Source organism: Rhinolophus ferrumequinum, chromosome 7, assembly GCF_004115265.2.
Source record: "Rhinolophus ferrumequinum isolate MPI-CBG mRhiFer1 chromosome 7, mRhiFer1_v1.p, whole genome shotgun sequence".
NCBI lineage: Eukaryota > Metazoa > Chordata > Mammalia > Chiroptera > Rhinolophidae > Rhinolophus > Rhinolophus ferrumequinum.
Genome location: NC_046290.1, coordinates 45,013,164 through 45,040,793, shown reverse-complemented (window position 1 = coordinate 45,040,793; position 27,630 = coordinate 45,013,164). Strand labels below are relative to the sequence as shown.

Genomic DNA, 27,630 nt, shown 5'->3' with positions numbered 1-27,630 from the left:
AATTCCCTCCATGGGATGGTGGGCTGCGCCCTCTGCAACTAAAATTGAATATAGAGACCGGACTTGGAGCTGAGCTGCGTCCTCCACAACTAGATTGAAGGACAACTTGGAGGGCCCTTGGTAGGGCCCTGGAGAAACACTGTCCCCCAATATTCCCCCCCTTAAAAAAAATTACTGTGAAGTTAATTTGATTTAAAAAAACAAAAACAAAAAAACCCGGTCGGACCGGCCTGGTGGCTCAGGCGGTTAGAGCTCCATGCTCCTAACTCCAAGGCTGCCGGTTTGGTTACCACATGGGCCAGTGGGCTCTCAAACACAAGGTTGCCAGTTCAATTCCTCGAGTCCCTGAAGGGATGGTGGGCAGCACCCCTGTAACTAAAATTGATCACAGCATCTTGAGCTGAGCTGCCGCTGAACTCCTGGATGGCTTGAGGTTGCCGGTTCGACTTCCGCAAGGGATGGTGGGCTGCACCCCCTGCAGCTAGCAACGGCAATTGGACAACGGAGCTGAGCTGCGCCCTCCACAACTAAGATTGAAAGGACAATAACTTGACTTGGAAAAAAAGGTCCTGGAAATACACACTGTTCCCCAATAAAGTCCTGTTCCCCTTCCCTAATAAAATCTAAAAAAAAAACCCTGTCATTTAAAATTCATTAAAACATTCCTCCTTGAAAACATGCAAAGTGAAAAGAGCCAGACACAAAAAGCCACATATTATATGATTCCATTTACACAAAATGTCCAGAATAAGTAAATCAATACAGAACGGTTGTGAGGGGCTAGAGGGAGGAGAGAATGGGGAGTGACTGCTGATGGATACAAGGTTTCTTTTTGCAGTGATGAAAATGTTGTGGAATTAGATAGTGGTAGTGGCTGCACAACCTTGTGAATATAGTAAAAACCGTTACATTGTATGCTTTAAAATGGTGAAAAATCTAATTGAGCTTTAAAAATACATATGTGTTTCTTATTTCTATAGAAGCTAAAAGGGGAGGCCTCAAACTTCCTTGGTCCATCCAAGGAAGTAAATTATAATATATACATGGAAGTCATATGGCAATACTAAACTCCTAACAAAGAATACAGGAAAAATAAATGGTAAGAACTAAGAACAGCACTTGATCCCATTTGTTTTTTTTTTTAGTTCAAAAATTTACTGGAAAAGATTTGTTAGAATGGCCATTAACCTAAATGTTAGGGTTAGGAAGTGTCTAAGGGTATGAGCTCTACTGCCTGGATTCTAAGCTGCTGTGTAAACACTCTGTACCTCAGTTTCCTCGTCTTTAAAATAGGAATACGAGCCCCTAACTCGTAGCATTGTTGTGAAAATAAAATTTAGCAAAACTCTCCAGTGTACTTTTAAAATAGTTATTTTGGTTACCTCTGGACTGATTGTTATTGTATTGCTTTACCCATATTTTCTAAATTATCTGCAACGAACACTATTTTCTAAGAAAATTTATTGTTCAAAACAAAAACACCCTGGCAGAATCATTCTACAAATATACGAAAAAGTGAAATCAAAGAATTGAGAGAATACAGAAAAGAAAAACCAACGCGACCCACGGTGCGAGACGGCGACCATTCGTAAAGAGCGCACAGACACCCCGCTGGCTCTCAGGCCACCGTACTCTTCCGCTCCCAGAGGCCCGGGGCAGCGGAAGTCGTTATTCTCAGTGGCCCGGAGCCCACGCCGCGAGCCCCGTAGTACCCTGGCCATGGCGATGGGGGGAGGAGGCGGTGGTGGCGGTGTTCCGGAGCAGGAGGACTCCGTGCTGTTCCGACGCGGCACAGGCCAGGTGAGGTCGCGGCCGGCTGCGCCTCCCGATGCGCGCCCAGTGCGGGCCCCGAGCGCCCACTTCCCGACCCCGCGATCCTTCGCCGGCCACGGGGCGGGATCTTCCAGTCCGTTCACTGCAGGACTGTGGTCCTTGTGATTCTACGTCTTTCCCGATTTGGTAGCCTTAGCCGCAGGCTCTTTCCTCGCGCAGCTCGGGTGCCTGATGGCATTGAGCCGAGGTCCTACCACAACTTGATCGTACCTTGGTTTGTACACTCTGACTGGGGAGGGGGGCAGGGGGGCAGGCCAGGTTGAAGCAGGGAAATCAGGCGTCTATTGAAATGACCTACACTTAAAGCGAGGTGTCAGCAAAGGAGAATAAAGAACTTGGATTCTTGATATATTTTGAAATCAGAGGCAACACGTGTTGCACATGGATTTGACAATGAAGGTTGCGAGAGGAAAGTCAAGGATAACTTCAAGACTGTCTTCAACAGTTGAAAAGATGAAGTTGCCTTTTACGGATGTACTGAGATGGGGAAGACTGCAAGTAGAGTAGGTTTATAACGGAGAAGATCAGAAGCTTAATTTGGGGTGGAATAGTGGGGGTGAAATCTGATTGGAGTTTGAGAGTGGAAGAGGAGAAATTCAAGGCAACATTTGTAAACAAATAGTTCGAGGAGTTTTATTGTAAATAGAAAGTAGAGATATTGGCCAATAGATGGAGGGGGAAGTGAGATAAAAAGGATTCTTAATTTTTTTTAAGATGAGAGAAACATGTTTCAGCATGTTAGTGGGCCGATAGGAAAGATCCAGTAAGAATGGAAAAATTGATGATGCAGGAGAGAGAATTGCTGAAGCATGTTCTAGAGTAGGTAAGAGGGGATGGATTTGGCCTTTGATAGGAACATTGACAGTTAACGTGGTGACAGTTGTATGGTACAGATCAGTCTGTGTGGATGGGCAGATACGGTAGTGGGAGATTGTGAAAGTGGTCTTTTCTTTTGATTGTTGCTGTTCTCCAAGTAAAAGAAATAAGGTCATCAAGCTAGGAATGAGGATGTGGCAGGTGTTGGAGTTTTGAGCAGAGAGAAGGTAGGAAGTAGGCCTCTAGGACAGTGAAATGTGGTGGAAATTCTGCTAGGCAACATTAAAGGCCTACTCGAGATTTGTGATCATGAGTTTAAAGGAGGCTAGACAGCATGATTGTGTTCTTCGCTAGCTAAGTTCAATTCAGGTGTCTGAGGGCAGGCACAGAGTAAACCAATAGTGGAAATTACAGTGGTCCCTCGATTTTCAAACGTAATCCATTCCTGAAGACTGTTCGAGTTCTGAAACGTTCGTAAACTGAGGCACGGTTTCCCCATGGAAAGTAATGCAAAATGGATTAATCCATTCCAGACCTTTAAAATCAACCCCTAAAACTTAGCATGAATTTTATTTACTATCTAATGATACCATAGATCCATAAAACTTACAATGTTTGTAAACCGAAAAGTTCATCAACGGAGACGTTCGAAAACCGAGGTACTACTTACTACTGTAGTGGGTTGTACAGGACTACCTCATTTTATTGTGCTTCATCTTATTGCGCCGCACAGGTGTTTCATTTTTAACAAACTGAATGCAAGACCCTCCACCAGCAAAAAGATTACAACTTGAGGGGGTTGACGGGTTAGCTCAGTTGGTTAGAGCGTGGTGCTAATAACACCAAGGTTGCCAGTTTGATCCCCGCATGGGCCACTGTGAGCTGTGCCCCTCTTAAGAAAAAAAAAAATTACAACTTGCTTCATTTTAATTAAAACATTGTTTATATTTCACATTTTGATATTTGATGATACTTGTTTTCTATTCTTTTCTTGTTTTGTGTGACAATATGTCTTAAAACCCTTATTAGACCATCTCTTGTGAGCAGGTAGCATGATTTCATGTGCCTCTCAATGATGAGTACTTAGTAGATACATGGATAGTGGGTGCTCAAGATTTTATCGGGGAAAGGGAACAGGACTTTATCGGGGAACAGTGTGTACTTCCAGGATTTTTTTCCAAGTCAAGTGGTTGTCCTTTCAGTCTTAGTTGTGGAGGGTGCCGTTCAGCTTCAAGTTGTTGTCCTTTCAGTCTTAGTTGTGGAGGGTATAGCTCAGCGCCAGGTCCACTTGCTGTTGTTAGTTGCAGGGGGCGCAGCCCACCATCCCTTGCGGGAGTTGAACCGGCAACCTTGTGGTTGAGAGGGCACTGACCCATATGGGAATTGAACCGGCAGCCTTCGGAATTAGGAGCACGGAGCTCCAACCGGCCCGGCACAAAAAATATATATATTTTTAAATAAATTTAAATCCTACTAAACACTCATTAAACTTAAATTGAAAAATAGAAATGATATTTAGGTTTTTTCCAGATTACCTAATATCAGTTGTTTTCTCACTAAAACTAAACCCTTTATCTTATCCTTGGTTTGACAAATTAAACCCTTTTTCTGCTCTTAGAAAAGATTGAAATGTAAGTTAAGCTTGAACAAATCCACTTCTGGTCAGTGGATAGGGATTAAATTGTGAAGCATTCACGTCATGGCATACCTCTTAGCACTTTTATGTATGTGTAGTTTGGGGGTAATGTCACACAATTTATAAGCAAGTTAGGCTTCTTGTGGGTATAGTTAGGATTCTAAATACCCATTTTTAGTTTAAATTTATTATGTTTGAATTAAGATGTCTCTTGGCAGTAACATACTTTTTTTGATGCTACCTATCCAAACTTGAATTGTTTTTATTCTTCACCTTTCCCAGAGTGATGATTCTGACATTTGGGATGATACAGCATTGATAAAAGCTTACGATAAAGCTGTGGCTTCGTTTAAGGTATAAAATGTTTACTCTTTTTCTTGTTTCCTCATGTTATTCACTTGGGAAAAAAAATCAGTAACATATTTACAGTAAAGTGTACATATTATTCAGTTCTAATTTTGAAGATTAAAAGATGACATGGGTTATTTAAATTAGGTATCCTCCCTTAGAAGTTGGTAGGTAGCCTGTCTATATGTCATCCCTTTAAGAGAGTCAGTTTACTCGTAACTAGAATTTTAAACATCTGTTGATTTAAATATGTTTACATTGCATCACACTATGGAAGGCTTCTAATTCAGATTAGTAGAAAGACAGTCTGAATTATAATTTTTAAACATTTAACAAACCTTTATCGAAATAAAGATGATACATAGCAATAGTATAGTAATTAACACTTAGAGTATTTACAGTGTTCTAGGCACTGTTCTAAGCGCTTTACATATGTTACATTAACTTAATCTTCCCCAAGGCCAGTGAGTTGGGTATCAAGTTGGGTGTTCCTGATGGTATGAATGAATATACAGTAATTTTAGGGGGTGTAGTATGTTATTTTAGCCCAAACAAGACACTTAACACAGTTGCCCAACATCACTTTACTCACCGTCTGAGATATTTAGTCTTACTGAGCACCTTGTGTAAACCATCAATGGTCCAGGCAGAGAGCATCCACTCATACCGAATACCAAGCAGAGTCCAGTTCATTCCTATAGTCGTTCCTGTAGCATGAGGTAAAGAGATCAAACCTGTATGTCATCTTTGAAGCTAAATTCTAAATTTGTCAATAACATGCTTTCCAGTAGATACTTAGACTAGACCTGCACTAATTCAAAGTTACCAAGAGAGTTCTATAAAATGCAGGTTAAAGTAAGGCTCAGTGTGGAATGGGGTTGGTGACATTGTAGGAGGCAATAATTTGAATAGAGGAAAAGAACTGATTTGAGAACAAAATAGTTTGCTTTCACTTGTGTTGAGTTTGAGGTAAATGGGAAGATAGGAAATTGGTAATTGGAAATGTTGGATTGAACTAAGGAGACAAGTCAGAGCTGGATAATAGCTTTGGAAGTCTGTTTGCATAGAGGTTATAAATGAAGTAGTAGGAGTAGATGATCGTAATCAGGTAAAGCCAAATTTTGTTCAGAATGCCCACGTTTAAGAGTTGATCAGAGAAGTAATAAAAGCATTGGGGCCTTGTGTGGTTGTGTCATCCAAAATGTGAGTATCAAGAAGAAAGATGATCAACAGAGGCTAATGTTACAGAAAGGTTGAGAGTGAGGAGGTTTGATTAAAGGGGTCCTGAAAGCTGATGATCAGCTATATGATGCCTTTCAGAGCAGTTTCTGTAACACATGGGATAATGAAAAGCCGAAATAGAGGCTATCTGGTTGGTAGGGCCGTAAGACTAGCTTATAATGACTGAGTTATATTGTGAGTTTTTCTGTATCATTCTGTAACATGGACATTTCTGTTTGTATTTTCATAGCATGCTCTAAAGAATGGTGACATTTCTGAAACGTCAGATAAACCAAAAAGTACACCTAAAAGAAAACCTGCTAAGAAGAATAAAAGCCAAAAAAAGAATACCACAACTCCCATGAAGCAGGTATTTTAAAACATTGAGATTTAACTTCAAAGAATTTCTTAATACTGTTGTTACTAAGTAGTGTAAAATGTCTTTTACTTAAATGGTTAGTAGTGTTTTCGATTGACATGCAATAAAATTTCTAAAACAACTATTAAACTTTCTATTGTTCAGGAACATGCATGTCAATAAAAGTATAAGGAATTAGGTAGGAATGATGAATACTAAATTCAAGACAGTGTTGACTTTGTGTGGGGGGAGGCAGTACTATTTGGGAGGAATATCTTAAGGCCTTAAACTGAACTGGCAGTATTTTACTTCTTAAACGAGAGATGGGTATCCTTTTTTTCCCTTCAAAACCCCTAAAACCATTAATACTGGGAAACCAAAAATTCTGGGTAGACTCATTTCTGCCATTTAAAACTAGACCTGGAAGCTAAATATTTTGGTGTCTCATTAGTTACTTTACTCTCATCATTACCAAGGAGGAAGAGAGCTAATATTTGTTAAGCATCTGCTATGCTCCAGTCCAGTCTTTACACACATTACCTGCTTTCTATTCTTCACAACAAATAAGTGAGGTAGATTATATTATATCCACTTACTAGATAAGGAAAATAAGACTCAAAGAGATTAAGAAATTTATCCATGATTATAAAAATGGCAGAATTTATATTATAGGCATGATTATATAAACAGCAGAATTGTATTTATATTAGAATTCAAATGTATGTGTTTTTGGTTTCAAGTCTTTTTCGCTGTTTCATTCTGCCTTCCAGATAAGCTAACTGGAGACTGTCCCTTCCACTCCCCACTCTATCCCACCTGAACAAGATTATAGTTTACCCTCTTTAAAAGAAATTTGTGTGTGTATCTTTGGGTTTTTTTTTTATAGTGGAAAGTTGGTGACAAATGTTCTGCCGTTTGGTCAGAAGATGGATGCATTTACCCAGCTACCATTGCTTCAATTGATTTTAAGAGAGAAACCTGTGTTGTGGTTTACACTGGATATGGAAATAGAGAGGAGCAAAATCTGTTCGATCTACTTTCCCCAACGTCTGAAGTAGCTAATAATATAGAACAGAATGCTCAGGAGGTAAGGATACCAAAGTAAAAAAAAAAAAAAAAAACCACAAGAATTCTTGAAAGCAGAGACTAGATGAGAAACTAAATAGTATAACTAGTTGTCAGTTTGATCCACTGAGTCATTACGTTCTTTTTTAAAGACATCTATATAACAAAAATACTGATATTTTTTTCTTTTTAAAGAATGAAAATGAAAGTCAAATTTCAACAGATGAAAGTGAGAATTCTTCCAGATCTCCTGGAAATAAACCAAATAATATCAAGTCAAAAGCTGCTCCATGGAACTCTTTTCTCCCTCCACCACCCCCCATGCCAGGATCAGGACTGGGACCAGGAAAGGTAATTTCTGCACAGAAAAAGTTTCCCAGGATATAGTTAATAATACTGGAACATTCTACCTCTGCATTAAGAGAATTGTAGCTTTTCTCTTAAAACTGTTGTAGCTTTCTGTAGATGTTATAAATACAAACAGAATTTTTTGAAAAGGAAATAACATAGTAATGCAGAATAGTTTATAATGAAAGGCTTTTCCAACTACTTATATGGAGTATTAAATATTAGACTAATAATATAGTGAACTTAAGTTAGGAAATAATGATATTTTATCATTATGCTGTAATCCCTAGTCACTTGTATAAGACTAAAAATTAGAAGAGAATACAGTATTTATATCTAATACAGGTAAAATCCTAAGGAGTTCCCAGATTGTTTTATAGAGTAAAATGTAAATATTGTTTTCAGTTATGGTTCTTTTGGTTATAAGTAATAAATCAGCTTTAAAAAGATTTATATTTTAGGTTATATCATGGAACCCAAGTAGCTATGTCCCTGTCTAATTGTTTTGTATAAAGCAGTGATTTCTTCACTGGAGGTTATGGTATTCAGGCAATAATAATTTTTTAAAAATAAAAAAATCAAGCATGACTTAATAAAACTTTTCCTAAGATTATCTGTGAGATCCTTCTTGAGGTTTACATTATATTAGTTCTAGAATGGTCAAAACTTAATTTACATATACATATCATGTTTCATTGGTCTTGGCTAATTTTTCTTAAGTGAGAGATTTACTAATTTTTTATAATATATGCTTTAAGCATATGTAACTACCAAAAGGACATCCATAAAAAGATTAGACAATTTAGTTAATGAAATTGTGAGGGATATAGTCCTTTATGATTGAAATATCTTGCTAAATACACTATCTCTTGATTTATTAGGTATTAATAATTAAAAATCTTTACTTTGGTTTTACTCCCTGAAAGTGTATAGAAAGGAAGTGAGAAACATCTAGATTTATGAATCTATTTGACTTCAGCATTTGGTACATGCAATTCTATTTAATCTTTTTGATATGTATAATATAGATATTCTGGGCAGTTATTTTAATTCTTTTGACATTGAATCTTTTCCACCTATCATATTGAAATTGGTAAATTAGTCTTTCTTTGAAATACTTTTTACAGCCAGGTCTAAAATTCAATGGCCCACCACCACCACCACCACCACCACCACCACCTTTCCTATCATGTTGGTTGCCTCCGTTTCCTTCTGGACCACCAGTAAGTGCAAAAGAATTCAGATTAAACTTTTCTTTCATACATAGTTTGAGGTTTAGCAGAACATAAGTGATTAGGAGTTGTCATTTTAGACCATTCCTAGGGCCAGGTTCTAATGGGTAAAATTTGAACTAAACCTCAGGTATTTTGTTTTAATGCCCTCCTGCTAGCCAAACCCCACCACTTAGCCCTATATTGCCTTCTTCGTTCCTGGCAGAGGTTGTATCTTATTCTATAGTCAGGTAGCTCCTATCTGAAAGGATTTAATTATATTGCACATAAGGATTTATGTTTTGCCCTTCTAGATATGCTTGAATGTTAGCTTCTAATCTCATAGACTATCCAGATATCTATGGTAGACTAATAAGCTAGACATAAAGACACTTTTGGCAAACTGTGTGTTGGTATCGGGGCAGTGCAGATGTTTTACCCCAGACCTTTATTTGAAATGCTGTTGTGTTTTTTGAGGAAAACCATCAAAGTATTTATGCTTGGTCTTTTACCCATAACTTCTAATAGAAAAGAAAAATAGTTTTGATCAAAGCAAAATGTTTAAACATTTTACGTGACATATTGTCTTTTGATTCTTGTTCAGTTTAGTTTTATTGGTCTTTTGTTGTTCCTGGTTGGCTTTCTTCAAATGTCAGATTTTTTTTTTTTAATTTCTATAAATTACATAGAATGTAGAGAAAGATACAACTAACATCCAGCATTCTCTCCATAAAATGAATCTCCACATTTCACATTTTTGTTTACTGACTTTAAAGTATATTTTTTTCCATCTCCAGATAATTCCCCCACCACCTCCCATATGTCCAGATTCTCTTGATGATGCTGATGCTTTGGGAAGCATGTTAATCTCTTGGTACATGAGTGGCTATCATACTGGTTACTATATGGTAAGTGATCACTCAGTATCTTTCCCTGACAATCACTTTTGTGGTTCTGTGTTTATGACTAAAGGGTGGTTTGTTATGTTAGGCAGATCCTAAGGGTTAAAAACTTTCTTAAAGTTTAAAAAATACAACTATTTGTCTAAGTTACTCTTGTATTGTTTCCACTAATTGCAGTGCATTTAAAAATCTTTCATATTATTAATTTTGATTATCCATCTTCTAATTTAATGACAGTCTCATTAGTCTTTCTGTTTTGGAATAAAATGGATTGTGGGAGATGGGGAAAAAAAAGGATGATATCTTGCCCCCCAAAAGAAGAAAGACAAAAAGATTAGGTTCTTTTTGTACATAAAGGAAAGTCTGGGGTGATAAATGCCAAACTGGACCTTAGGGACTGAAGCTTCCAACTTGTCATTTGACATATCAATCTGTTGCAGACATGTCCTATTGTAGTTCAGGAAATTTTTAAAATTTTTAAAAAGGAAACTATTATCCCATACTAAGATTATGATGTTTTATTGTAGGCACTTGAATTTTTAGTTAATTAATATACATAAGAAAATAACTCACTTAAAAGTGTAATTTTTTTAAGTGTGTCATCTGTCCATGTCCCCATTAATAATTCTTATTTGAAAGCTACTCTTCCACTGTTGTATAACCTTGATAAATTTGTACTATACCATGAAATTCGCCTTTTAATGACCAAAACGGTAATGATAAATGACAAATTAACAGTTTGTAATTTGTCTTGAGACCAGTTATCTGACTGACTTCCTAAGTTTCCTTCTTCTGCACTTCAAATTTGTCTGCATGTTTTTAAATTATGAAATATTTTGAAAAGTCGCGTATAACATATACAAAGTTTTGACATAATTTATGTTTACTTGTAAATTTTTAGAGAAAAGGGGAAAATTCTTCCATCGCTCTGTTACCCAAATGCACTGAATTTTGATTTATTTTCAGGGTCATGTTATGTATAGGTTCATGGTTTTGTTTGTTAATGTAAACTTTTAAATGAAATATGCATGTAGAAAAGTGCACACAGACATGAACAGCTTGATGAATTTTCATGAAGTAGTAACATTTGTGTAATCAGCACCAATATCAAGATAAAGAACATTATCACAATCCCAAAACTCTTTATGTCTCCTTCTAGTCATTACCAGTCCCTTTCCCAAGGGTAACCACTTTCCTGACTTCCACCACCATAGATTAGTTTTGCCCTGTTTTGAACTTTAATGGATAGACTCATACGTGTACTCCTTTGTGGCTGGCTTATTTTGCTCAGTACTTTGTGAGGCTCATCTACATTATTTTGTGTAGTTGTAGCTGTATTGCATTCCATTGTATGATTATACCATAATCTGTTTTAACCATTGATGGACATTTGGGTTGTTTCTAATTTGGGGTTATTAAAAATAGTGTTGCTATAAATTTTTTCTTAATTAAGCTTTATTGAGATATAATTCACATAGCATACATTTCATTTTTTTGAAGTATACAAGTCAACGGTTTTGATTTTAGTATATTCACAATTATGTAGCCATCACTACAATCAATTTTAGAACAGCTTCATTACTTAGCCCCTGCACCCCCTCAATCCCAGCCTCCACCCCCCATAAACAACCCCACATACTCCATTTTCTCCAATCTCTCCAGCCCTGGACAGTGACTAGCCTGCTTTCTCTATGGATTTGCCTATTCTGGACAGTTTTAACAAATAGATCATACTATATGTGATCTTTAGTGTCTGACTTGTTTCACTTAGCATAATGTTTTCGAGATTCATCCATGTTGTAGCATGTATCAGTACTTCATATTTTATTGATAAAAAATATTTAATAGTGCACACCACATTTTATCTACTTACGAGGTGTGATCAAAACATATGGTGAATGTTTAAATAAAAGAAAATTTATTACAGTAAGACATTGCCATTAATCCCCCTCAAAATACTCCTCCTCACTTAGAACACACTTATCCCATCGTTCTTGCCACTTCCTGAAGCAGTTCTGGAAGTCCTCTTTCATGAGTGTCTTTAGTTGCGCTATTGTGGCTTGATGTCCTGAATTGATTCAAACCATTTACCTTTCATGGTCATTTTGAATTTGGGAAAGAGCCAGAAGTCGCACGGTGCTAGATCCAGTGAGTGAAGTGGATGAGGACATACATAATGGTTTTATTTGACAGAAATTGCCATACCAGAGCAATGTGTGACATGGAGCCTTTGTGTAAAATGTGTGATCACTGTATAATCAAAACATACAATGAGGGGGCTGGCCTGGTGGCTCAGGCGGTTGGAGCTCCGTGCTCCTAACTCTAAAGGCTACAGGTTCGATTCCTACATGGGCCAGTTCAACTCCTCCAGTCCCGCAAAGGATGGTGGGCAGTGCCCCTGCAACTAAGATTGAACATGGCACCTTGAGCTGAGCTGCCACTGAGCTCCCGGATGGCTCAGTTGGTTGGAGCGCATTCTCTCAACCACAAGGTTGCTGGTTCGACTCCCGCAAGGGATGGTGGGCTGCGCCCCCTGCAACTAGCAATGGCAACTGAACCTGGAGCTGAGCTGCGCCCTCCACAACTAAGACTGAAAGGACAACAACTTGACTTGGAAAAAAGTCCTGGAAGTACACACTGTTCCCCAGTAAAGTCCTGTTCCCCTTCCCCAATAAAATCTTTAAAAAAAAACCAAAAAAAACATACAATGAATGCTGCTGCTGAGTGCCATCAAATGGAACAGCAGTGCATTGAACCTTAGTAACAGTGTGTGACAAGTTTCAACTTGTTTGGTGTGGTTGGGTGTGAGCTACGGTTGAGCGAAGGTGTGTTTTCAAGTGTGCTGTAAATCATCCTCCATCATGAGAGTGCTCTGTGTCACATATCGCTTCTGGTATGGCAATTTTTGTCAAATAAAAACATTATGGTGTGTCCTCATCCACCTGATTCACCAGATCTGGCACCATGCAACATCTGGCTCTTCCCCAAAGTCAAAATGATTCAGGACATCGAGGCAGCCATGACAGTGCAACTAAAGTCATTCAGGAAAGAGGACGTCTTCAGAAAGTGGCAAGAATAATGGGATATGTGTGTTCCAAGTGAGGAGGAGTATTTTGAGGGGGTTAATGGCAATGTGTCTTTTACTGTGATAAATTGTTTTTATTTAAACATTCACCGTATTGTGTGATCACATGTCGTAGGTTGTTTCCACTTTTTGACTACAATGAATAATGCTGCTATGAACATTTGTGTACAAGTTTTTGTGTGTATGTTTTCATTTCATAGCTGGGAGTGAAATTTCTGGGTCATGTGGTATGTGAAACTTCAGCTTTGGTAGATAACCAAACCAAAGTACAAGTGTTATTTTTTTTTAACTCTTGTTTTTAAAAATTAATTCAGACTTACAGAAAAGTTGTGAAAATAGTGCAAGAATTTCCATGTATTCTTTACTCAGGTTCCCCAAATGTCAACTTTTTGCCACTTCAGTTTCTCATTTCTTACTCATCTCTCCTCCTCCTTCTGTAGCTATCACATCATTTCTCTTCTCCCGTTCACAGCCAATCTTTTTAAAAGAGTTCTCTCTATTTCTTGCTTACCTCACATTGTCTCTTCAGGCCGATCAGGTAGAACTTGTGTTTTCCCTATTTTACTAAGATTTTACCTCCAGACTCCTAACTCAGTGGTCATTTTCTGCTTCTACCCCTCAACAACATTTTTATATATTTGACCACACTTTTGAAACATATTTTTCTCTTGCTTCCTGTGTCACCATATAATCTAGTTTTATGCCATCCTCCTTGGCTGCTCCTTTTACACTTCTTTAACAACTTTTCCTCCTCCTCCCAATCAATACAGTAGTCTTCCTTTATTCACAGTTGCACTTTTTGCTGTTTCAGTTACTCTCAGTCAACTGCAGTCCAAAAATATTAAATGGAAAATTCCACAAATAGTTCATAAGTTTTAAATTGCACATCCGTTCTGAGTAGCATGATAAAGTCTCCCAGCTTCCTGCCAAGACATAAATCATCTCTTTGTGTAGCGTCTCCACACTGTAGGTGCTCCCTGCTAGTCAGTCACTTAGTAGCCCTCTGTGTTATCAGATCAACTTTCTCAGTATCACGGTGCTTGTGTCCAGGTAACCCGTTTTATTTAACAATGCCACAGTCACATAACTTTTATTACAGAATATTTTTATAATTGTTCTGTTTTATTGTTAGTCATTGTTTAACTCTTACTGTGCCTAATAAATAAATTAAACTTTATCATAGGTATGTATGGATAGGAAAAAACATAGTAAAGTTTGGTACTATCTACAGTTTCCATCCACTGCGGGTCTTGGAACATATCCCCTGCGGATAATGGGGGACTACTGTATCTGAGTGAAATTCCTTATTTCCACCTCATATCCTCCTTGTCTTCTCTAACTATAAATTCTCACAAGGTGACCTCATCTACTCCATGGCTTACACTGGTATGTTTGTACTGATAGTTCTCAAATGTCTAGCTCTGAATTTCAAACTTGTTTATCGAACTGCCTATTTTCCCTCACCTTATGGATGTCCATTTAGGTACATCTCAAACTAAATGCAGCCAAAACAAAACTGAGTGTCATCCCACACAACCCTTTTCATCTCAGTAAACAAAAACGTTGGTGCACTAGTAGCACCAATTTCTCAAGCCACAAACCTGCAATTGTGCTTTCTTTCCACTGCTACCACCCCATTCATGATATCATCTTTTTTAATTGTGATGTAATTCACCCCTTTAAAGTGTACAGTTCAGTGGTTTTTAAATTATATTCAGTTAGGCAGTTGATATCTAATACCAGAATATTTTCATCACCCAAAAGGAAACCCCTTTAGCAGTCACTTTCCAATACCCCCTACTCCCAGACTCTGGCAACCGCTAATTAAGCTCCTTTTCTATTTCTATGGATTTGCCTATCCTGCACATTTTATATAAATGGAATGATACAGTATGTGGCCTTCTGTGCCTGGCGTCTTTCACTTAGCCTTAGTTTCTCAAGTTTCCTCCATGTTGTAGCATGTATCAGTACTTCAATTTATTGTTGAATAATATTCTATTGTATGAATATACTACATTTCGTTTATCTACTTATCAGTTGATGGACATGGGATTGTTTTCTCTTTTTGACCTATCATGAGTATTTCTATTATAAACATTAGTGTATAAAGTTTTATATGGACATGAGTCTAGGTTTTTCTTGGGTTTATATCTAGAATTGCTGGCTCAAAAGCTTACTCTAGAGGACTGCCAAACTATTCCTAGAGTGGCTGCATCATTTTACATTTCTACCAGCAGTGTCTGAGGATCCCTATTTCTCCACATCCTCGCAAACACTTATGATCTCCCTGCTAGATGATAGCCATCCTGGTGGGTATGAAGTGATACCTTGTGGTTTTCATGTGCATTTCCTAATGACTGATGATGTTGAGCATCTTTTCATGTGCTTGTTGGCCATTCGTATATATTCTTTGGAGAAATGTCTATTCACATCCTTTGCCTGTTTTTTAAATTGGGCTGTTTGTCATTTTATTGATAGGTTGTAATAGATTATATATTCTGGCTTATAAGGTGTCATCGTCTCTTAACCTTTCTGCAACAGATTCCAACTGTTATTTTTGCTTATAAAATCTCGCATCCCACTCTGCCAAATCCATTCTCCATACAGCAGCTAGAGTGATATTTTAAAATGTAAAGCATATCATATTTGTCCCTTCAAGACTGAGAGCTTCTAGTCACACTTAGGTTAAAATCTAAAATTCTTGTCCTGGTGTGTAAAGTATTACATGATGTATATCTTGCCAACTTTTTTATCCACATCTTATTCCACATTCTGCCTTACTCCACTCCTACAACACCGGCCTCTTTTCTTCCTTACATATACCTGGTTTATAACTTCTTCTGGGCCTTTGCACTAGCTGTTCTTTAGTGTGGAAAGTTCTTCTTCCAGATTTCACCTGTCTGTTGTCATTCAGCTATCTACTGAAGTTTCACCTTCCTTGTTTAATCTAGAAGTGATATGCCCTCACTCTTTGTTCTATCACCCCACTTAAATTCTCTATGAGGCATTTATCATTCCTGGTATGATTTTCCATACCTGTTTATTTGTATGCCTCTTGTAGAATGTAGGCCTCATAAGAGCAGGGACCTCGTCTGTCTTGTAACTCTTGTATCTCTAGTATCTGGAATAGTGCCTGGTTCATAATAAGCTGGGTTCAGAATAAATTCATTCTGAATGTTGAACCTTAGGTAGCAAGAGTTAAAAAATATGAATGTACTAATGTGTTAGAATAGATTTGATTTGAAGGATGTCATGGATGAAAATTAGAGTTGGCTAAATTGTATTTAAAAACATTCTTATTTCATGTTCTTGCTTTTACTGTGTTATTAAAATCTAGCAGATTTTCAGTGGACTTTTAACTCTGGTCCTGACCAACAAAATATAGGTGCTTCTGTTTCTCTCATGAGTTTAAGCACCAATTCTTAGAAAGCAGCTTTGTTCAGAATATTTGCCACAAATTCAGGTCCAGCCTATGACAGACTTGTTCCAGAGAAATGATCTTTACTTTTAGGAGTTTTATTTGTATACTGCATAAATGAAAATATAAATAAACATATGCTTATATTCCAAAGTATGAGGAAATTGCAGTTTCCTAGATCTTGTATTTTTGTCTTTGAAATTTTTACCACTAAAAAGCCACTACTCACTGTCAAGTTTTCTAACACTTTAAAAATGTAAAGTGTTTTTTAAACACCCTTAACCTCAGCTAATGATTCTTACCCATTGCTCCACAGAAGCACACATAACTGACAGCTTGTTCCCTGTACCCATAAGAGCAGCAAGATAGAGTTTGGGTTTAGCTCTTACTCTCTGCCTTTTTCTCTCTCTAGAGACCCAAGCAGAATGCAAATGACCAAGAGTAACGTTATTGGAATAACAGTAGATAGACTATAACTTTGGTACTCGTTAGTAACAAATCACTCTTAATAAATCTTACGGACCTCTAAGGCATAGATTAGCAGTGAAGTGTAAAACTAGTATATATGTAGGGAAAGATAGGAAGCATTGAGGGTAGGAGAAAGAGAGAGGACATTTGGGCTAGGTCTGACCAGGAAAACAGTACATATTTTAGTATTGATTTTTGTTTTAAAAAACTTCTAAAATGTTTTTGTTTAGTGAGCACTGGTCTTTAATGGTTTTATCTTAATAAATAAGGTATAAGTGGGCTCATGAACATCATTGGACTTAGTGAAGGAAGGAAATTTCTTAATTACAGCCTAATTATTTACTTTGGGATCACTTTTAAAGCATTGGAAGACTATAAACTTTTTTTCCGATTTTTTTTTAAATAGAATTAGTAAAATGTCTTATGTGAAACAATATGTTTATTCACAGCTGTATAAAATGTGTATGCTATTTTCAATTTCTTTATTGTTCTTACAGGGTTTCAAACAAAATCAGAAAGAAGGAAGATGCTCACATTTTAATTAAGGAGTAAGTCTGCCATCATTATATTTTGTATAAATTTTATAGTTTGTGGAAAACATTTTAAAAATTGAAATGTTAAAAAGTAGAAAAGTTAATATAAAACAATATTAAAGACTTTGGTAAAAGGTTTATATGCCCTCTAGAATTCTCATGACATCACAGTATCATCTCACCAAATACTTGTTGGTTGGTAGTGTGGAAAGGAAAACATACTTTTCAATAAAGAGATCTTTAGAATCAGTATTGAAACTTTTCATCACTGTGATCAGACAGCCAGACTTGCTTTTTGATTCATGATACAGTATGGAATACACTATGTTACCTGTGAAGTGTTTTGGTCAAAAAAAGCGTAACTGGAATTTAATCAAGCCTTTAAGATCTACTTTCCATTTACCAGCAATACTGGGGATACAGCAACAAGTTAAATGACACCACAAAAGAAATGATCAGACAGCTCCACAATGTGGAATATGGTAGAAGATTACTGACCTCGTTTCTTCAGAAAGTCAGTGTTATGAAAGCAAAAATGGCATGGAGTGGGTAACTATTCTAGATTAAAAATTACTTAAGAGACACCACAGCCAAATACAGTGTGGCATCCTTGATTGGACCCTGATTTGAAAAGACTTGGGGATTGAGGAAATTGGAATATGGACTGGATTTTAAACGATATTAGATAATTATGGATAATTTTATGAGATGTGATAAGGATGTTGTAGTTTGTAAAAGAATGTTCTTCAATTTGCATACTAAAGGATTTAGAAGTATTACAATGTCTCAATATTTTTTAATGATTTAGCAAAATATGTGTGTGTATGAGGCATACATGGCTATTGAATCTAAGTGGTGTGTGCATGGATGTTCATTGTACTTTTTTTTTCTATTTTCTGTATGTTTGCAAAGTACATAATAAAAATGTTCGATACTTTTAAACTAAATTAGTAAAAACTACGTGTCTATCATTGTATTCCTTTTTCACATATTACATTACACTTTTGGTTCATACTCATCTATACTTTGATATGGATGTCATAGCATTTTTAATGCTTTTACATATTCTTTCTGCAAGGTTGTTTGTCTATATGTTATGCCACTTCTGTAGTTCAGTAGTTTTGGGCAATCTGGATAACATTACAGTAAATACCATCCATCTGTAGTGATTTGATTCTATTCTGTCAGCTTTAGAGTCAATTTCTGTGTCGTGACTACTTGATTAAAGATTGTGGATATTATCACGATTCTTGGTAGATGTTTCCATGTTGCCTTGAAAAGCAAACTTTGAAAAACATTTTTTTTTTTTGCCTTTTAGAATGGGAGATGCATTCATGGGAGGGTTATTTTTTAAATTATATAGATCATCACATTTGAAAGTATATTAACCTACATTTCATTCTTTGATTAAAGTCATTTTCATTCAATTGAAGTTTTTCAGCTAGGTTATTCAACCAAGTCTAAAAAGGTGAATAGAAAAATTAGGCAGGGGATGAAATGGGTTGAAGTGTTCTAGACAGAGAATATACAAAGCCAGAAGAATTAGGACAGTGTGTTTCAAGGCCCAACGTAGCTCAAATGTCTGTCGCTGTTCCTAATGCCACTCAGCCTTCTTATCGCCCCATCCATACAATTTCCCCTCTTTGAATCTCCTCTTTACTTACATCTATTACATAGTGTTTCACATTATATTATCTTTATTGTTCATATATCTGTCTTTCCTCTGTCACTAGAGGCAAGGCACTACATCTCATTCTTAATCATGTCTACAATATTTGGCACAGTTTTTAAAGTATAGGATGGGCTTAGAGCATAGAATGCAGGGAATGTCAGAGAAGAGAGAAAATGGTAAATGGAAGAGAGATTTCAGACTTGTTTTCAGATTAGATCTTTCACCCATCATGAAAAGTTAGGCATCTGCTCTATTTCCTGCCAGTTTTAAAGACTTTTCTTTATAAGAAGTCCTACAATTAGATGAATGGTTTTGAAAGTTAATTAAAAGGGAATATATGTAACATTTTGAAGATATCAAGTAATATGGTTGGAGAAGCTTTCGGAGAAACTAATTTTTGAGATTCGAAATTCTGATTTTTTCATTAGTATTTATTATGACACATAAATTGGCCTTTGACTTTTTAAAATGACATATAATTTAGAGTTGAGCCATATTTCACTTTAAATAAAATCAGTTCTTGGTTTCCAGGCAGAAGAAGCAGTTTCCCTGAGCATTAATAATGAGTCTTTGTGTTTACAAAGATTTCCGGTTAAGAGTAAAAAAATCTTTGTAAATCTTGGTTTCAGTAGACTCTTAGGTACATGTTAGTTTGAGTTTATATTGTGAGGGAAACTAGAAACTGCCACGTGAAGTTTTTCTTCCCCTTATAAGTAATAATAGCTATTTTTTGAGTGATTACTGTGTATGCTAGGTATAGTTATTTCATTTAATCTTTGTAACACCATCAAATTAGATACTATTCCCATTTTACAGATGAGAAAGCTGGCCCACAGAGTTGAAATGACTTGCTTTGGGCCACGTACATAGTAAATGGTGGAACTCTGTACATACAAGCTCAGAATTCTCTCTTCAGCTCTCAGCACACCTCTTGCCCTTCTCTTCCCCTGAACAATTGCTTCTTCCAGACTTTGTGTTTTGTCCTACATGCATAATTTAGGATTTGGACAAGAACCTACGTGGAAATCCTATGCAAATTTCTGGAACTTATTCTCTTCAAATTCCTCCTTAGACCCTACTTCTTCAAATTCCAGCTGCCTAATTCCAAGGCCCAAACTCCGATCTGTTTCTTCTATCCAGAAAGAACAGTACTCTCTGCTCAGGCTCCACCTTCCATGCTGCAGTTTGGAAATTGTGTCCAGCCAAAAACGGTGGAAAGCGAAGCTCACCTGATGTGTTTCCTTTTCTCAAGGATCTCAGCCCTATGCTATCTGTTGCCCAATGTCTGAGAACAATTGTATCATATATTGTGCCCACTGTATTTATAATCTATGGCAGGAAAACAATTACATCAGCTAGCTATTCCCCCTATTTTTAAACAAACATTTTATCATTTTCCTTATGGATACTGGGTAGGATGATACAGTTCATTGTATCACCTTTCCCATTTTGGAACAATTTTCAGTTGCATGTTTTCTGAAAGATTAGTCTATTGTATGTGATGGTTAAAACAAAATGTACTAAACAATGATATTACACTATATCTGACAAGTACATCAGATTAATATGTCAAATTTGGGATTCTTATATATTTCTACATGTCAATAATAAATGTATTTTGGGCTTTTTTGTTTAACATAGTTCCGTAGAATTATTTTTTGTGCATTGATGATTAATTTTGTATATTGGCTTCAGATTCTAAATAGTTCCGTAGATCATCATATGAGTATGTTGTCCTATTGCTTCCCCAGAATACACTAGTTAATGATGTCCCGGAGTGTCCTCTTGTTATAATTTATTTATTTAAGAGTTATTTTTTATTGTTACTTTTATATAAACTAAAAGTTCTAAAATTTGAACTAATTCACTTTACTCTTTTAATTCTTTTTTGTTGTTTTTTTAAACTACCCTGTTGCTTGTTATGTGTAGCATTTTGATAGGAAGATATATTTAAATGAAAATAAAATGCAGAGCTGTGTATATTATGCTACCTGCTATTTGTATAAATATATATTTACATACAAGTACATGTATGTATTGCACTGATGATCATCTCGGCCATGCTCAAGTTACCCCTGAAGAGAGACTAGAAGATAAAGGCATGTGAGGGATACTTCACAGTATATACACCTTTTTATATTTTTTCTATTTTTGTGCTATGTACATTTACTGACAATAAATATGTAATTAAAATTAGTAAGATATATCTATCGTTATTTTAAACTTTTAATTTTTTGTTTTTATAGGTATTTCATACAGTATTCTTTAACAGGTAAGTGCTTTTTATTTCTTATATTGAAATATATACTCCATATCAGCATAAAAAACTGTTTTAAACAGTTGCAGGATATTCTTATATATAAGTGTATACCATACTTATTTAATTGAGCTCTTATGGATGGAAATTTAGGTCGTTTGCTATTTGTAGATATATGAATCCATCTCTAGGATTATCTAAATAAATAGAGTAAGAATCTAGAATTCTAATCTAGAATTAGATTCTAGAAATAAAACTGCTAGATTGAAGAGGATATGCATTTATAATTTTAATAGGTTTTTGCTGAATTGTTCTCAGTAGATATTGTATTAATTTATATTCCCATTAACACTGACTTCCTGTTTTCCAGTCTAGCCAATAATTTATCAAACCTTTGGATATTTGTCAATCTAATAGTTGAAAATGGTCTTAAGTGTATTTTTAATTACCTTAGTGTGAAGTTCAGTACCTTTTCATGAGTTTTAAGAGCTATGTGTCTTTTCTGAAAACTTTATGAACATCACTTTCACCCACTTTCAGCTGGGATATACGTTTTTCCTTCTTGACTTGCAAGAATTCTTTATATGTTAATGGAAACCATCCATATGTGACATGAGTTGTAGATATTTTCTAGTATGTTATTTTTTGTGACTTTACTAATAGTGGTAGCAGTTGTTATCATTTTGACAGAAATCTTTGTTTTTTATTTAGTCATATTGCTTAATTTTCATATAGTCAGATTCATCCCTTTTTTTATAGCTTTTGGGTTTTCCTCTAATGCCTTTATTGTTTTATTTAGTTGTTTTCCTATATCTATATGGTTATTTCCCCATTATCATTTTACATATTTGTGTTTGCGCTCTTAAATTTTTGCTGCTAAAATTTTATCTACAGTAGATCCTCCTTATTCATAGATTCTGTATTTGCAAATTTGCCTACTTGCTAAAATTTATCTGTAATCCCAGAATCAGTATTCATGGCATTTTCCCTATCATTCATGCACACGTGCAGAGAGATGAAAAATTTCAGTCACCTGACACAGATGTTCCCAGTTGAGGTTGAGCACTGCTGTTTCCTTGTTTCAGCTCTCTTACTATAAACGAATGTCTTTTTCACAATCTTAGTGATACATTTTTCATGTTTTTGTGCCTTTTGATTTCACTCTTTAAAATGGCTGTCAAGCATTGTGCTGAAGTGCTGTCTAGTGTTCCCAAGTGCAATAAGGCTGTGATGTGCCTTACAGAGAAAATACATGTGTTAGACGCACCTCATTGAGGCATGAGTTATAGAGCTGTTGGTTGAGTTCAATGTTAATGAATCAACAATACATATTAAATAACGTGTCTTTCAACAGAAACACACATAAAACAAGGTTATGTATATATCAGTTGATAAAACTGTGACTAGAGGCTTGTAGGAACTTAGCCCTTTATTTCTTCTAGGAGCAATGGCTTACTACTAATACATGCAGCATTTGTGGTGACTTTTTAGAACATCACTGCCATGAATAATGAGAATTATTATTAGCTGTATTTCTTTTTAAGTCATTTTACAAACAGTACACAAAAGAATAAAGAGATAGTTCAAATGACTTTTGTTAGCAATTTTAATGATAATTCACATATAGCAAACCCAAATGTTTATATCGTATTTTCCCAGTTTTGAATGTATAGGGGTGTGTGTGTGTGTGTGTGTGTGTGTGTGTGTGTCCACCCACAATGTATAACATTCTTTGAATGCAGCTAACTGTTCACTAGCTGTTATGTGTGGACCTGGAATATATTTACCTTACAAATACTGACTCTAGATTTCAAATGTATGTCTACTGTATTCTAGCTTTATCATTTCTTTGTTTATTCATGCACTGGCTTCATCAAAGTGCAGTGCTTTTAAAAACTTAATGGCTTATAATTTTGTTGAATAGACAGATGATAACTTTATTGCATAACAGCAAAACATTTCATTTTTACATTTACAAACACCAATTAGAATGATCAGTCCAATTACTGTTTTTCATTTGTACATCATCTGTTACCTTCCCATTACTTCATATATGCATCTGTCTTCCACATTTGTTCACTTACAAACTCTTATCAAGTAAATTTTGATGCACAAGCATCACAAAAGATGAAAGAATACTGTCATATGTCCTTTTAGGAAAATGGGATGGGTCAGGTTTTTATCACAAAATATTATATAAAATCCTGTTGAATAACTGGATGATTGTACCATATTTCCTTTTTTGTGCTCAGAAATATATTAATTCTTGAGTTTGAAAATACTCACCTAAGTAGAATATGCCATGTTCTATGAAGACACATCAGTGGAGACGTTGCTTATATGAACAATTTTTATATGAACAGTCACGATTAGTATAGAGTAGGGATCAAAAATGTATTCTTAAAGGGTTAGATAGTAAATATTTTGGGCCATAGTTTTCCAGTCACTGGTCTAGATGTTGCTACTTGTCTATTTACATTCATCTTCTAATTGGTTTAATAATTGTGAAGTAATTTCCTCTGTCAATTTTCCTAGTTGTTAAGGACAGAAAATTAAAAAGTCTGACTTCTCAACTGTATTCAAGGAAAGCTTGGGGTGGGGGGGAGGGGAAGACTACAAGGATGGAGTCTCCCGACTTACATTAAAACTTCTTGAAAGATAATCTAATACTTTGGGCAATAGAATAAGAAAACTGAGGGATGATATAATTGTGAGGCTTTATTTCACGACTGATGGTTTATTTCATCATCCTTTTAGGTGACTCCTATCTCTAGTTTCTGTGGGTCAGAAATCCAGGAGCAGCTCGCTAGGTGGTTCTCATGAGGCTGTAGTCGTCAGCCTCAAGACGGCAGTCCTCTCAGGGTTCTACTGGGCTAGAGGATCTGCTCCCAAGTTCACTCACATGGTTGTAAGGAGGCCACAATACCTTGCTACTTGGGCCTCTCCATAGGCAGCCTGAGAATCCACAACATGGCAGCTGGCTTCCCCAGAGTGAGGGATCCAATAGAAAATGAGCAACACCCTACCCACCTGTATAACTTAGTCTCCGAATCACACATCATCACTCACCTTTTTTATTCTTTAGAAGTCCATCCCAATCAACTGGAGGGTATTACAACAGGGCGTGAATACCAGGAGGCGGGAATTATTGGGAACCATCTTGAAGGCTGGCTGCCACAATGAGTTAAAATAAGTCCTAGGATGAAGAATAACAAAATGTTTCAAAATAAGGAATAATACAATCATGAAGATTCTATATTTTCAATTTATAAAAGGCCGGTAGAGTTATAGCATAATTAAAAGACAGGAGTTTCATTAATTTTTTTTTTAATAAGTAAATTTTCTTTGCTCTTTAGCAGACCCCTAGGAAACAGTGAGTTATGTATCCTTACAAATAGGACTGCTTGAAAAAGAAACTCAAAAACTAAAATTGGGTCCCGTGGACCCAGATGATACACAAGGAATTAATTTCTTCTTTTTGCTTTCAAGTTTTTAAAAAATTCCTTAACTATTATTTATTAATTATTATTATTTAATAAATATTTATTATTTATTAAAATGGGTATTTTAACAGCATAAATTTTCCTCTGACAGTGCTTTAGTTGTATTCTGTAGATTCTATTATGTAGAATTCTTATAATTTTCTAGATATTCCAAAAGTTTAGGTTTGTTTCCAACTCTGGAAATGTTTAATAAATGTTCTAATTCCTGGGTAGTTAGGAACACTTTTTAGTTTTATATTGTAGTTGGAGAATGTTTGCATTGTTGTAATCAGTATTGTTTTTAACACGACTTTGATAATTGTTTTGTAATATGTTTTAAATTCTATTAAAACAGTCAAATACCAGTTCCTCAAAACTTTTAAAAATACCATTGTCTATTTACTCTTCCAAATGAATTTCACAATTTGTATCTATTTAATGTATCCAATAAAGACTGAAATTAGTATTACATTAAGTCTTTGTATTCCCAGATTTTTATTCTAGTTTTACTTACCTTGATGATTGCATTGCTTTCCATTTTCTTTACGATTTTGTAAGAAAATAGATTTTTAAATATCATAATTGTATCTAGACTTTTTTTCTTTCAAATTCAGGTGCAGCTCTCTCCCAAGGAGAAGGGTATTTTGATGTGCCCTGGTCGATGGTGAACAAAATTTTCATCATTTTCTTCGTGAACACTTTGTTGAGTGGGACAGTCATTTGAATTTCCCTTTGTCACATGTGACTCATGTTTAAATAATCAGCCAGGTATTTCTAGGGAATAATCAGTGTGAATAACTGAACAATGGAAATGTGAGTGATTAAAAGAAACTCAAAGTCACATATAGTGCAGAAAAGTCAGCCGGTCAATATCGCGATTGAGCGGTATGTGTATATTGTAACTTTCTTAGTATGTTAAGCTTTTTATTAATGTCTTTAAAAATAAATGATAAATTTTTTTAAAATCTTGACTATCTGTGTGTTTTTCTTTGAAATACATATGGTGAGGTGGACTCTGTAAAAAGAAAACTACTCAGGCTTATTTGGGTAGTGGGTAGTACTATAAAGATACAAACAATTGTAAAATAATGTTGCTGATAATCCAAGGTTAGGAAACAAAGTCTAGCTGAAGCTAAGTGTCCCAAGGACTGGAGCTGGCCAGTCAGGAACCAAGGTATTGTTTTTTGGAAGTCCTATTGTCATTCTCCTCCCTGTACCTTCTCTTGTCTGGCTGCCTTGCTCTCTCCTGGACTCCACACGCTCATTGTACACACTGCCTAACACGGTTGCTGTCATGCAGGGTCTCTGGTTCCGCTCCCCACATAAGAACGCAGAATATGGTGAGGCCAAAAAGGCACACCCACGGAGCCATAGATAGGGGAGTCCTACCACTATACTCTCGCTGGCAGCCGGGCGAGACACACAAAGTAGGATCCACACGATCAGCAATCCACCGTCCACTTCTCTTCCTGCCAACCAGCCAGCCAACTAATGCAGTCATAGCAGTTACATCAGCAGCCAATTGACCAACCGGCTACAACCAACGGTCAACCACCACCCGAGCCAGCATCCCCCCATGCAAGGCCGAGAGTCTGGAAACTGCTGTCTGGGACTCTGTCCCCACACTCCACCCCAGGGTCTGGCCTCACAATCTGTGACAAGCGTCTTCCACAAGGGGCCATGTGTCAGGAACCCAGCTCACGAAAAAAAAGGTCCCACTCCAGTTCAAGTAATGTCCCAGTTCAAGTAGGTGTCCCTCGATGTCCACCTACTTTCTGGGCACAGCCAGAGCTCCCAGGGCACCGCCAGTCTTTCTGGGCACAGCCAGACGTCCTGGGCACAGCCAGGATTTCTCAAAAATAAGACTGCAATCTGCGCCGGTGTCAACTAGGGCCAAGACCCTCTGCACATTAGAAGGGGACCAATGTATGGACAGTTCCATGTGGGGCCTCCAGTCCCCTCCACGTTCATTACCTCTGACCTTGTCCCCACCCCAATCGAGCTGAAAGGAGTTAGCCTCAAGCGGCCGAATGAAGTCCTGGAGGGACACAGGTCGCGATTTCCCAGACTTCTCCTGTAGGCTTTGCCGGAATTGCTGTTCCGGACACAACTGTTTCCAAAGTTCCAACAAGACTGCATTGGGTTGTCGGTCTGTTTTTTCCCCCATCAACCCCTGCTGCCAGGAGATCACGCCACATCTGTGCGCATGTCACTCTTTGAGGCCCGTGACCTTGCCCCCTTACTTTTGATTTGGGCTTCCAGGTCTCAACTGCTCAGACCTCCTGTCTTAACTTCCTTTGCTGCTGGCTTTCAACATCCCCTAAAGTGGCCATGGCAGTGGTAACTTCATGGATCCGCCGCCCCACACAGGACATAAGAATGGCAACCAAGGATCCAAAAGCATCACAGGTGCAGTATCCAAAACCAGATCTCTCATGCTGGTTATAAAAAGCTCATCGTCCTTCCCCCGAATATTAGGGTTGAAAATAGCATGTCTCATACCCATTTCATGGATGATTTGAATAAGTTCCATATATGACTGCCATTTACTCACAGTGTCTGGCAGCTCACCAGCCTCTCCCCATACTGTGCGTACTGCAGCAGTGAGCCACTCCATTAGAGTGTGGTTGCCCTGGTCTTGAGCCAACATACGGCAGTTCTGTAACCTTTGTCACAGGGACAGATGCCCCGTCACAAAGGCTAGCTTTTCCATTTCGCCTGTGGAGCAGAGACCGCTGTCTGCCCCCTCATCCTATAAATGTAGTAGCCAAGCCGAGACTGGCTCTCCAGGGCGCTGTCTGTACCACCTCCCCAGCTCCAGCAACTCAGTGGGAGTGTATGGGGTATAGGGTGTGAACTCAAGTCACAGCTGGGTTACCAGCAGCAATGCCCCCAGGGCCCAAAGGTTGCTCATGCTTTACCTTTTGCTTCAAGATGGGCCGGGCTTGGGGGTTGGGAGCCACATTGTCTCCACTGG

The 27,630-nt window shown here is 36.9% G+C and overlaps 2 protein-coding genes across 5 annotated transcripts in view; one reads left to right on the top strand and one right to left on the bottom strand.

Annotated features, from left to right (window-relative positions):
• The first annotated feature begins 1,653 nt into the window (after window positions 1-1,653).
• LOC117024917 (survival motor neuron protein) lies at window positions 1,654-25,618 on the top strand. Of its 4 annotated transcripts, none has more exons than XM_033110619.1 (10): window positions 1,654-1,800; window positions 4,568-4,639; window positions 6,105-6,224; window positions 7,099-7,299; window positions 7,473-7,628; window positions 8,753-8,848; window positions 9,634-9,744; window positions 17,207-17,257; window positions 21,161-21,186; window positions 25,268-25,618. In XM_033110619.1, the coding sequence occupies exons 1-8, from the start codon at window positions 1,720-1,722 to the stop codon at window positions 17,252-17,254; spliced, it is 885 nt and encodes a 294-aa protein (XP_032966510.1). In that variant the 5' UTR covers window positions 1,654-1,719; the 3' UTR covers window positions 17,255-17,257; window positions 21,161-21,186; window positions 25,268-25,618. The 4 variants fall into 4 exon arrangements, with proteins under 4 accessions (XP_032966510.1, XP_032966511.1, XP_032966513.1 ...); XM_033110620.1 differs by lacking the exon at window positions 25,268-25,618 and adding an exon at window positions 23,929-24,019; XM_033110622.1 differs by lacking the exon at window positions 4,568-4,639.
• The window catches only part of NAIP (NLR family apoptosis inhibitory protein), a 42,269-nt gene continuing 38,878 nt past the window's right edge, over window positions 24,240-27,630 (bottom strand). The window contains exon 15 of the mRNA XM_033110617.1: window positions 24,240-24,367. Coding sequence (XP_032966508.1) covers window positions 24,270-24,367 — 98 coding nt within the window. The 3' untranslated portion in view covers window positions 24,240-24,269. The remainder of the gene's footprint in view (window positions 24,368-27,630) is intronic.